General features: G+C 46.6%; 1 protein-coding gene across 1 annotated transcript in view; it reads left to right on the top strand.

Annotated features, from left to right (window-relative positions):
* Positions 1-11783: 11783 nt before the first annotated feature.
* Positions 11784-12153, top strand: part of PITRM1 (pitrilysin metallopeptidase 1) — a 29570-nt gene continuing 29200 nt past the window's right edge. The window contains exon 1 of the mRNA XM_037510542.2: positions 11784-11876. Coding sequence (XP_037366439.1) covers positions 11824-11876 — 53 coding nt within the window. The 5' untranslated portion in view covers positions 11784-11823. The remainder of the gene's footprint in view (positions 11877-12153) is intronic.

The raw sequence follows: 12153 nt of genomic DNA, 5'->3' as shown, positions 1-12153 counted from the left end.
TCTGCCTTTCAGAATTCCCAAATAAATGGACGAATATGAGTCCTTCCCAGGAAAATTAATGCAGGAAACCAAAATCTGTGAGCAGCGCACTTTAAATTCTCATGAAAAAGAAGCTGCAGAGAGGCCTGAGGCTTTTCTGCCCAATGTTTTCTATTAATCTCTCGGAAAGCATTTCCACTGAAATTCTACACATTCTTTTTCAGTGTTATTATTGAAGTAATATATACTTGTGAAAAAAATATCCATCTCAGAAAGGTAAAAAGTGAATGTCCTCTCTCTTCACCACTCCATTTCTGCTCCCTCAATATAGTCACTTGGAACAGATTTTTATGCTTCCAGATATTTTAATTGCTATGAATTCTAAATCTATATCCATATATTATATTTATTTATTTTATTTATAAAAGGAACATACTGGCAGTTCCTCAAAAAAATTAAAAATAGAGCTACCATATGATTCGGAAATTCCACTGCTGGGAATTTATCCACAAGAATCAAATCAGATTTGTATTTTGTATTTGAATTTAGACCTTCCCATATTTGCATTTTCAAGCCCAATAGACCTAAAGACCCTTATATCAGAAGAAGGACCAGTCCTTTCCCCCTCCCTGCCCTACACCTCTCATGGGGGTGATACAGACAGTTCTTCCCCATTGGCAGCCATTCTTGGGTACACATTTGCTTGGTTCAATAACCCAAAAGATCCTCACTGCTTCCCCCAAGAAGGTTATTTCAACAACAAGAAATTATTCCTTTATTATCAATAAAGGAACAATGTCTATTAGTGTGTTGAGAGCTCTGTTCTCAACAGTAGTATGTTGAGAGCTACTTTAATGGATACTACTGTTCTCTGAATTTAAGAATCAGTTGAGAAATAACAAAAGTGCCTCCCCCCAACCCCCCATTGAGCCTTACATTGTATAAATATGCTATTGCTTCTGGCTTGTTTCCACTAAAAAGACATTTTACTAATGAATATTTATTACACTGCCACAAACAATAATGCATAAAAACACCATATAAATGCTATCATGGGTATGAGTTTTCCTTCCTCTGTCCTTTGCTATGTAACCATTCATTCTTTCTCTAACTGACAGGTATTTTTTTTTTTCAAAGCTCCAAAAAGTAATGTCTGCAAATTCAATTACAATATTCATTTCCTTCTATTTCTGGCATGTCGAAATTCCTCCTTCATCCAAATAAGCTAGAATATTGAGAATTATTTTGCTGGAAAGACCAACAATTTACAATAAAACTTCACATTTATTCTGTAAAATAATAATTTTAACTAGTAAACTCAAAAAAGACACTCAAAAAAGCTAGAAAAAAATGAATGTAGGGGCAGGATGGGCACTGAGCTGGTTATCTATGATCCCTCAGACAGTAAAGGAGAGTCCTGGAGCCCTCGGTGGCTTTGTCAGGCTTTTATTGAGATTTGCATGTAGTGTGGCAAACAAGCCCCCCAGCAAGTCTTGAGTCTGGGCTTCTCTAGCTTCTTTCTCCTTCTGGCTCCATCCTGCTTCCTTCCTTTCCAGTCTCCTCTGAGGCTTCTTCTCTCCCTCCTCAGCTCCACCGACCTTTGGGTGGGGCAGGAAATCTGGAACCTCCCCCTTTCCTGGGGACCACCCTGTTACAGAATTAGGTTGTTAATGTCAGATGACTTAAAAAAAAAAAGATTTTCTGGGTGGGTCCAATATAATATGTAAGGTCCCTTAAAAGGGAATTAAGTAGGGAGGCAGCAGCATCAGATCCAGCGAAATGGTCCTAAGAAAGACCGGACCAGCCATTGCAGAGATTGCTGATCGGAGCAGCCATTACTGATTTTAAAGAGGAAAGACAGATCCCTGAGCCAAGGAAAGTGGATGGTCCCATGATGCTGGAAAAGGCAAAAAACCAGACTTTTCCCCCCAGGGTCTCCCATGGAAGCTCACCCAGCTAACTCTTTGATTCCAGCCAGTGAGACCTAAGTGGTACTTTTGAACTGAAAGGAAGTAAACTTGTGTAGTTAAAGTCACAAAATTTGTGTTAAATTGTTACAGCAAAAATAGGAAATGAATACAGACACTTACACTGATATTAACTCATTGAATTTGGAAAGTCTCATTGATGCCCTGCTCCAGGAAGTCTCCCCTTCCCAGAGGCTAGACAGCCATTATGTTGTGATGGAATCTCTGTACCCAAGGAAAACATGAGCATTAGAGAGCAGTAATTTTGTAATCACTTTCTTAGCACCTGTGCTAGACCAAGAGTTCCTTAAAGTAGGGACTGTGTCTTTAATTTCTGCCTGGGGAGCTAGTTTCTAAACTTTTATGGGAATCTTAGCACCAGCAAAATATATAAACTATCTCAGAAGTTCTATAAATTTACCCAACCAGAGAACGATTATAAATGCACTGCACTTCTACCTGAGACACCAGTTACAAAATTATTAGAAAGTACTACAAGCATCAAAAAATGACCTGTCACATGGAGCATGTAAACCATGACCACAGAGCAGATAAATAGTCCAACATAAAGTTTAGAACTGAGAGTTCTGTGTTGTAACTAAGTGAGAGAAGCATATGGGGTAGGGTAAATGGTTTTTCAGGCTTTTCTGCCCTCCCACCATTAGGATTGCCCTGCCTGAGGGGGTACCTATAGTTGTTACATTGTTGCAAACTATCTTGTTCACGTCTGTGGGCCATGGGAGGGGTCTTGAGATACCAAGAGAAGCAGAAACAGGATAGAGGCAGGAGAGAGAAGAGGGAGAAAGAAGCCAGGGAAGCCCAGATTGAAGACTTGCGGGGGTCTTGGAGGCCTCCCTGCCTCCTGGCCCCCTGGTACCTTTGCCTGCCGCATACCTGGCTGCTGTAATGCATGTAAAGATCAATAAACGCCTGAGAAAACCCACCGAGGGCTCCAGGACTCTCCTATATTCCTCTGCTGGGATGATAGATAACCTGCATTGTGGCCATCCTGCCCCACAAGTGGTACAGCTATGTAAGCAACCATGTCTTTCCAAGAGAAAGGTAACATTTGAGTTGCTGTTTAAAAATCTGGAACATACAAAATCATTTGAGTAATGGCTAATGTTAGAAAAAAAACATTTGAAGAAAATACATGTTGACTTTGGCAGTTTCCAGGTACTTTTTCCTCTTCATTCTATCATTTCCATGGTGATGACACACTTTCCCATATCCTCCAGACTTGCTATTTCTTTTCCTTTTTAGTAATTTTGCTTATAATATTATTCAAAAAGTCATTCATTCTTTTTTTTTTTTTTAAGATTTATTTATTTATTTATTTATACAAGCACTGGGTACAGTTAGAAGCACGGGAGGGTGAGAGAATTCACCAGAGCCAGAGCAGGGAGCAGAGCAGACAGAAGGACCGAAGTACACTGCTGAGGGGAGCAGCGGGCGGCAGGAGAGGTCTGCGCGCCATGTGGGACCCTCCTCCGGTGGCCGGGGAGCAGCCGGGGACAGAACCGGCGCTGCAGAGGCTGCAGGCAGCTTCACAACCCAGCGCTCAACCGCTGTGCCACTGGGGAGGCCCTAAAAAGTCATTCATTCTTAACGTGAATTTAAGTAAATGGGTATCTGCATTTTGCACATTTTGCACTAGTTTTGCCTCCTGTCAAAGAACTTTAAGCATCAGCAAATACAAGCTAAGAATGATGTGTGTAGGGGTGGAGGTCTTTTTTTCTGCCTCAATCCTTAAAATTGCACCATTAATTTTAACTTCAGGACTTTTTTATTACAGGAAACAGAAAGAAAAGTCAGACTATGTGTATTCTAAAAACATACATGAAAAAGCAAAACTCACAGGTATTCAGATAAAACATAACACAGTATCACTTTGCCCCAGGGTAAGGGAGAGCCATGTGAGTCACTAGCTGTTCACTTTTTTTCCCTTATAAGTTGCAAGATTTATTGACTCTCTCCAGTGACCGACTTCTGGGTGCCTATTATTGGCTTCTTCTATATTCCTCTAGCCTCTTTACCTCTCTCTCTCTTTGCTGATACATACTCTCTCATTTGCCATAGCTTTATAAGACTCAATATGTTCAAAAGTTCTTAATAAGACTTGTCTTAATATCTAATAAAAATAAATTTCTCATATTGCCCTTCAAAATTGCATCACCTATCCTTGAATCTTTTGTCCTTCATCTGTATGTTAGGTTCACTTTGTGCTCCTAATCTGTTGGGATTTTTGTTGAAATTGCATTGCATTTTTTTGAGAGAAATGACATCTTTATCCTCCTGAGATTCGTATATATGAACATAGACTGTATTATCTTTTATTTAGGTCTTCATAAATTTCTTTCATTAAATTAGGTTCACAGTTAAAATCTCCTTTTGACTCATTTCACTCAAATAATTGTAAGTGCAGCTTTAGCTTTTTTCTGCATACCCTATACATGAAAAATGTCTATCATTATTTTTAACATCCGCATTGTATTTAATTACATAAATGCACTATATTTTATTTAAGAAAACTTCTCTTAGTAGACTTTCATGTTTTTGATATTTATTGTAGTCAAAAATGCTGCTAGGAATATCTTTATTTATACATCATTGTGTACTGATGAAAATAAAGCAGTCGGATAATTTTCATGAAGCTCCTCGTGGAAAATTACACGCTTTTAAAATTTATACAATAATGCCAAAAAGCTTTCCAAAAGTTAAAGAAAATATATAGTACGACATTGTACTCTGAGCCTCCTAAAGCCACAAATCTCACTTGTCTTAAGTTTTATCAAACTATTTATCTGATAACTGAAATGATACCCATTATTATTTTAATGTATGGTTTCTTTAATAATGATTAATCTTGGAATTTTTCCCACAGATGTATGAAAATATATGTATATTTCCAAATGCGTATGCAATTTTGTAAAGTTTTTTTTAATTATTAGGAAGGGCATTAGTTAAGAGGAATCTCAATAGCTCAAGTGTTCTAACAACTACTTAAAAGACTTGTTTACATTAATTCAAGGGAAGAGCTGCTTGCCATTAAAAGGGAATTTATCTAGAAGCAGAAATGAAATCCAAATCTGCCAAATTAATCCGAATTTCTTAGTGAGTCATTTTAAACTAGAGACATAAAATAAAGCTGAAAGTTGAAGTGATTATGTTACAATTAAGATCCAAGATAATAAAACTATGGAAAGTTAGTGTAGAAGGTAGACTTGAAGAAAGTCTTAATCCTGTCTCTCTTTTCACAGATGAGCCCATTTTTGCAGCTTCAACAGAATGATGAAATGCTGTATTCAGACTCATCAGTAGCCAAACTCAGTGGTTGGCAAGTAGGTGACTGTAGGGTAAAGAAAATGTCACGGAGACGCCAGAAGAAGCAGCAGCAGAAGCCAAGAATGAAAGAGAAGCCAAGAGAGCAGCAGGAGAAGCCAAGTAGCCGAGCAGAAGCCGAGAAGAGCAGAAGAAGCCAAAAGAGAAGCAGAGAACACCAGAGAGCTCAGATAGAGTGAAGACTTGCTGGGGGCTGGGAGGCCTGCCAGCCTCCCGGCCCCCCAGCACCCCTGCCTGCCATATGCCTGGTGAACCCCAATAAAAGACCTGCAAAAAACCGCTGAGGACTCTGACTCCTCCTTTACCCGGTCTGCATGAGATCAGAAAACCTGCACTGTGCCCAGTCCTGCCCTCTACAGTGACACACAAGAAATCTTTGCTGTGTGAAAAAATAAAATGAAGTGTTGGGGCCTAGGTACTCTGAAGAGTACTTAATACCAGGTTATTAGCATTGAGTTTATTGCATTTTACTCATTTCTGTCATCCTAAATTTGAAAGCACCGAGTTAATTCCTTATTTTGCATTTCTAATAATAATCACTTGTAGTTTGAGATATTCAGAAATAAAGGATTTCAAAAAGCATGCATTATGTCTATGACCTGCAATCCTGGAAAACAACATATTCATTTAAACCATTTCCTGTTTTTCATTTAGAGGTGAAAGAATCTTGACCTCTTTGCTAACAGAGTGCCACCGAATAGGTGGCTTAGAACAATTTATTGTCTCATAGTTCTGGAGGTTAGAAGTCCAGATAAAGCTATTGGCAGGACTGGTTCATTCTAAGGTGAGAGAGAACTACTCCAGGCCTCTACCCAGCATCAGGTGTTGCCAGTAAACCTTGATTTTCTTAGGCTTATACATATATCACCCTAATTATTGCCCCCATCTTGGTATTCGCCTGTGTGTCTAGGAAACCTGTCATATTGGATTGGCGATCCATCCTGAAGACCTTTTAAGCCTGGTTATCTAATTTAGACCTTGTATCCAAATTATGTAACACTCTGAGGTATCACGGGTTAAGACTTTAGCTTGTTGTAGGGGCCGGAAGGGGTGCAGTGCAGGTTTTCTGATCCCATGCAGACCGGGTAAAGGAGGAGTCAGAGTCCTCAGTAGTTTTGCAGGTTTTTTATTTGGGGTTCACCAGGCATATGGCAGGCAGGGGTGCTGGCTGGGGGGCTGGGAGGCTGGCAGGCCTCCCAGCCCCCAGCAAGTCCTCACTCTATCTGGGCTCTCTAGCGTTCGTTCTGCTGCTTGTCGGCTTCGGCTTCGGCTGCGGCGGCTGCTGCTGCTGGTGCTGCTGGTGTCCCCCCGTGACGCCGCCCTTAAAAGCACAGTCTTAGCTCAGCTGAATCCCATCTACCTATGCCCACACCCTATTCCAGGTGCCCACCATCAGGCATGCATTCAGGACAAGGATCCATCATCTATCCTGATGGCGGAAGGGCAGAAAAGCCTGACATTTTCTTTACCCTACAGTCCACCCCCTCAGGGTTTTCTGCCATACAGTCTATACATATATATATATACAATTTTCTAAGCAAACAAACAATGCAGCCATGGCCCACAAAAGCAAATACATCAAATATAACAAAATACAACAAAATACAACAGAACACAAATAAGTCCAGGCAGGGCACCAACCAAGTGCAAAAGACAATTATTGGTACCAGCAGATGAGCCACCAAATCTGCTGCCGAAGGCACTGCTCATACGAGGGAGGGGAATCACTCACGGCATCTACTATATCACACCAGGAGCCGTCAGGCTTCCTGGCCTTCTCTGGCTGTCGTCTAGGCTACAAGGCACACAGCATCCACCCCCAGGATGCACTAGCTCTGGGATTGGCAATTTTATTCTGTTGGGGGTAATCACCAACCCTCAGGGTTTCTGTCTGCAGTCGCTCCAACACTCGGCCTTCATGGCCACCCATGCGACTCACAGACCCCTGCACTCAAGCCAACCCACTGCACAATCACATGGGTAGGGGATCCAAACTCTACATTCGGCTTGGGCTCCACCCCAAGCCACATTCCCCACCCATCCCCCAAGGACAGGTTCCTCAGCTCCTCACCCTCGCTCAAGAATGAGCAGGGCATCACCCACAGGTGATTTTACGAGACTCACAGTTCTTCAGCATACCCAGGCTGCTTAACAGCCGCTCAGGGCTTCTCAACTTATCATCAGTACCAGCTTTTGCTTTCTCAGTTGGCTTTTCTCCTCCACCTGGCCACTGGGCATACACAGGCTGCTTTTGGCCATCTAGGCCCACTGGCCACCCCCAGATTCTCAAAAAATAAACATAACCTGCTAAGGTCCTCCGCCTTCTGGCAGGATTGTCAGTCCAAAATCATCAGTTCATCAGTCTATCAGTCCATTGGCCTCTCCCTGCTTCAGCAATGGCCTGCTGCCTCAGGGGTCATTGGCTGGTCCTTTCCGGTGTCGTTGGCTGGTCCTATCCGGTGTCGTTGGCTGGTCCTTTCCGGTGTCGTTGGCTGGTCCTTTCGGGCGTCTCCTTCACGCCAGGTCTCATCCTGTAGCTCGTGGACGTATCCATCTTCTATACCGCCATGGTGCCTCCAGCGTCGTCACAGGCAAAGTCTGTTCTCCTTAGTCCCTCCAGGTCTTCGGAGGGCTCCAATACCCGTCTGCATGGATCTTGCCGACTTACGCCAATTGTAAGGGCCGGAAGGGGTGCAGTGCAGGTTTTCTGATCCCATGCAGACCGGGTAAAGGAGGAGTCAGAGTCCTCAGTAATTTTGCAGGTTTTTTATTTGGGGTTCACCAGGCATATGGCAGGCAGGGGTGCTGGCTGGGGGGCTGGGAGGCTGGCAGGCCTCCCAGCCCCCAGCAAGTCCTCACTCTATCTGGGCTCTCTAGCGTTCGTTCTGCTGCTTGTCGGCTTCGGCTTCGGCTGCGGCGGCTGCTGCTGCTGGTGCTGGTGCTGCTGGCGTCCCCCCGTGACGCCGCCCTTAAAAGCACAGTCTTAGCTCAGCTGAATCCCATCTACCTATGCCCACACCCTATTCCAGGTGCCCACCATCAGGCATGCATTCAGGACAAGGATCCATCATCTATCCTGATGGCGGAAGGGCAGAAAAGCCTGACATTTTCTTTACCCTACACTTGTCTTTTGGGGGAGACACATTTCAATACATAACACTCCAAGACTCACTGAATTGACTGCCTTTCTAAGTTCCAAGCTGTAGGGTAAAGAAAATGTCAGGCTTTTCTGCCCTTCCGCCATCAGGATAGATGATGGATCCTTGTCCTGAATGCATGCCTGATGGCGGGCACCTGGAATAGGGTGTGGGCATAAGTAGATGGGATACACCTGCGCTAAGACTGTGCTTTTAAGGGCGGCGGCATGGGGATGCCAGCAGAAGCCGAAGCAGAGAAAGCAGCAGTAGAAGCCCAAGCAGAAGCCAAAAGAGAAGCCGAGAAGCAGCAGAACGAACGCTAGAGAGCCCAGATATAGTGAAGACTTGCTGGGGGCTGGAAGGCCTGCCAGCCTCCCAGCCCCCCAGCCAGCACCCCTGCCTGCCATATGCCTGGTGAACCCCAATAAAAAAACCTGCAAAACTACCGAGGACTCTGACTCCTCCTTTACCCAGTCTGCATGGGATCAGAAAACCTGCACTGTGTCCTGTCCTGCCCTTACACAAGCACAATCTATTCTGATAAATGCTTGCTTGCTAATCTTACTAAAACAATGTTAAACATAGATTTTGAAACATAAGATACTGTTCAGCAGATCCTTTTAGTTTTCATTTCTGCATTGCAATGATTTATGTTAATATGAATTGAGGTTACACAAGTGTTAAAATTATATTGAGTGATACTCAAGATAATTGTTGATAAATTCTTAGTGTGCGAGTGTATCAGCCACCAATGAGGCTGTATCCTGTGGGAACATACCAGAAAGTGGCAATTACTGGATTACATAGCATCTATTCTTCAAAGAGATCAAATACTATAACCTCCCATGCTTTAGTTCCCTCACGCTCACAGTAGGGTTAATAACACCCAACTGTCTCCCCAAGATCACAGAGATGTTGTAGTGACTCAATAATATTTATCACCCAAATTCTCTCCACAAGACAGGTATAAGCAGGAAGGATGCTTGTATAGTAGCTTCTTGATCTCACCTGTTCTGGTTCAGTTGTGTTCCCCTCTGAATAAATTGGTTAATAGCAGAATCAGTCGTGGTGTGGAAGATTGGGGGAGACATTTGGTAACTTTCGTCACAGTTATCACTCTACGTTTCTGCCATGGTGTTTATATGTTCAGACCAATGACTCCTCTATCCTTAGCATTCTTTTTTTAATGTTTTTTTAGATTTATTTATGCAAGCATTGGGCACAGTCAGAAGTGTGGGAGGGTGAGAGAATTCACCAGAGACAGAGCAGGACGCAGAACAGACAGAAGGATGGAAGGACACTGCTGAGTGGAGCAGCGGGCACGGGCAGGAGAGGTCTGCCACTCCATGTGTGACCCCTGCAAGCCGGCTGGGGATTGAACTGGCGCTGCAGAGGCTTCGGGCAGCCTCGCAGCCCAGCACTGAACCCTTGTGCCACTGGGGAGGCCCCATCTTTTTTTTTTTAAAGATTTATTTATGCATACAAGATCTGGGGTACAGGCCAGAGGCGGGGGTGGGGGTAGGGGGGTGGTGGGGTGGGGGCAGGTGGTGAGAGGATTCACCAGAGACAGAATGGGGAACAGAGCAGGCAGACTGAAATACACTGCTGAGGGGAGTAGCAGGTGAGTCAGGAGAGGTCTGCTGTGCCATGTGGGTTGTTTCCTGGCCTACCGGAGATCGAACTTGTGCTGCAATGGCTGCAGATAGCTTCATAGGTTGCATCTTAACCCTTGCGCCACTGTAGGGTAAGGAAAAATGTCAGGCTTTTCTGCCCTCCCGCCATCAGGATAGATGACGGAACCCTGTGGTCCTGAATGCTTGCCTGATGGCGGGCACCTGGAGTAGGTTGTGGGCACTGGTAGATGGAATTCACCTGGGCTAAGACTGCTTTTTAAGGGAGGCGTCGCGGGGATGCCAGTAGAAGCCGAAAGAGAAGCCGAGAGAGAAGGCCGAAGAGCCCAGATAGAGTGAAGACTTGCTGGGGGCTGGGAGGCCTGCCAGCCCCCCAGTGTCCCTGCCTGCCATGTACGTGGTAATCTAAATAAAAAACCTGCAAGAGCCACTGAGGACTCTGACTCCTTCTTTATCCGGATCTGCTGGATCAGAAAACCTGCTCAGTGTCCATCCTGACCCTACAGCCACCAAGGCTGGGGAGCATTCTTTCTTTAGAGCTGAATAGCGAGAGGGAAGTTTGGATCCCTGAGTATTAGTGCATCAGGGCTAAGAAAAAGGGAGGAGCCACAATCTCAGAGAAAATGTGATCTAACTTCTGATCCTGACTTCTTGCGAGACATAGCAATACAGTGCCCAAGTGTGAATCCCAGCCTTTCCTTGCCCACAGTCGCAGGCCCGTCCGGCCCACTCGCTCGCCCTGTGGTTCAAGAAGAGCATGCAAGCACTTTGGAAATCACAGAAATCATGCACCCAGCATGAGGTGCAGGTGAGTCAATACACCCATGAGCGCTTATTTTTTTAAGATTTATTTATACAAGCACTGGGTACAGTCAGAAGCGCCGAAGGGTGAGAAAATTCACCAGAGCCAGAGCGAGTAGCAGAACAGGCAGAAGGACCGAAATACACTGCTGAGGGGAGCAGCGGGCAGCAGGAGAGGTCTGCGTGCCATGTGGGACCCTCCTTGGGTGGCCGGGGAGCAGCTGGGGATTGAACCGGCGCTGCAGAGGCTGCGAGCAGCTTCGAAACCCAGCGCTCAACCGCTGCACCACCAGGGGAGGCCCCTGTGAGCGCTTTGAGCTGTCCTGCCTTTACTGTGGGCCTTCCGGGAGGGGACCTTTCAAAAGAGCTTGACATTGTGGCCACGGAAAACAGCCAGTGCAGTGCTGGACCCGGGTCACGAAGCCACCAGCCCCGGGCTAGGGCTCCGGGCTGGTCCCCAGCAGGTGTTCTCACTCCACTGCCTGAGACCTACAGCCTCCTTCCAGGTGATCATCACCCACACGGGGGCCAGAAGACAGCAAGGCCCCCTGGGCTGGTCAGGACTCCACACCTCCCAGCGCGCACGGCTTTGCTCATTACACATCCCGCCCCTGGCCTAGAACCCCGGCCCCCGGCGCGCAGGCCCGCCCCTCGCCACACGGACCCCGCCTCTCCCTGCAGCCCGCCGCTCGCCCCGCGTCTCCTCCCCTAGTGCCCGCCCCAGGCGTGTCTGGGAGCCCCGCCCCTTGATGCCCAGCTCCTTGATGCCCAGCCCCTTGATGCCCCGCCCGCCCCGCGCTGGGGAGTCCCCCTCCGCGGACCGGAGCCCGCCCCTTTCCTCGCCAGCCTATTGCCGAGGGCGTCGCCTCGGCGTCGGCCAATGGGGTCGCGCCGCCGCGCCCCGCCCCCGCGCAGGGCGTCTGGTTAAGTGGGCTCGCGGCGCTGACCCTGTGTTGGTTTCACGCCATGTGGCGCTGCGGAGGCCCGGCGCGGGGTGCCCTCGGGAGGCTGAGCGGCGGGTGAGACGCCGGGGCTGGGAGGGGCGCGCTACGGGGGTTCTGAGAGTGGCCTGGCGGTGGGGAGGGCCGGGAGGCTTCACCTCGTGGTCCCCAGCTCGAGAGTCCAGCGCCGCAGCTCGTAGCTGTAAAGCCTCCGAACCCGAAAGTCTCTTCTGTACCCCCATATCCTGAAGCCTGTTTTCTGGGGCTCCCGTTCTCCTGATCTCTTGCCTGGGATCGCCCTCATCCCAAACTCCTTGGTCTGGAAGCTCCTGTATCCTGAAACTTCCCTTCTGGG

The sequence above is a fragment of the Talpa occidentalis genome, unplaced genomic scaffold (assembly GCF_014898055.3).
Source record: "Talpa occidentalis isolate TD23 unplaced genomic scaffold, MPIMG_talOcc4v2.1 talOcc4.14, whole genome shotgun sequence".
In the NCBI taxonomy this organism is placed as follows: domain Eukaryota; kingdom Metazoa; phylum Chordata; class Mammalia; order Eulipotyphla; family Talpidae; genus Talpa; species Talpa occidentalis.
This window is presented reverse-complemented; position numbering and strand designations above follow the sequence as displayed.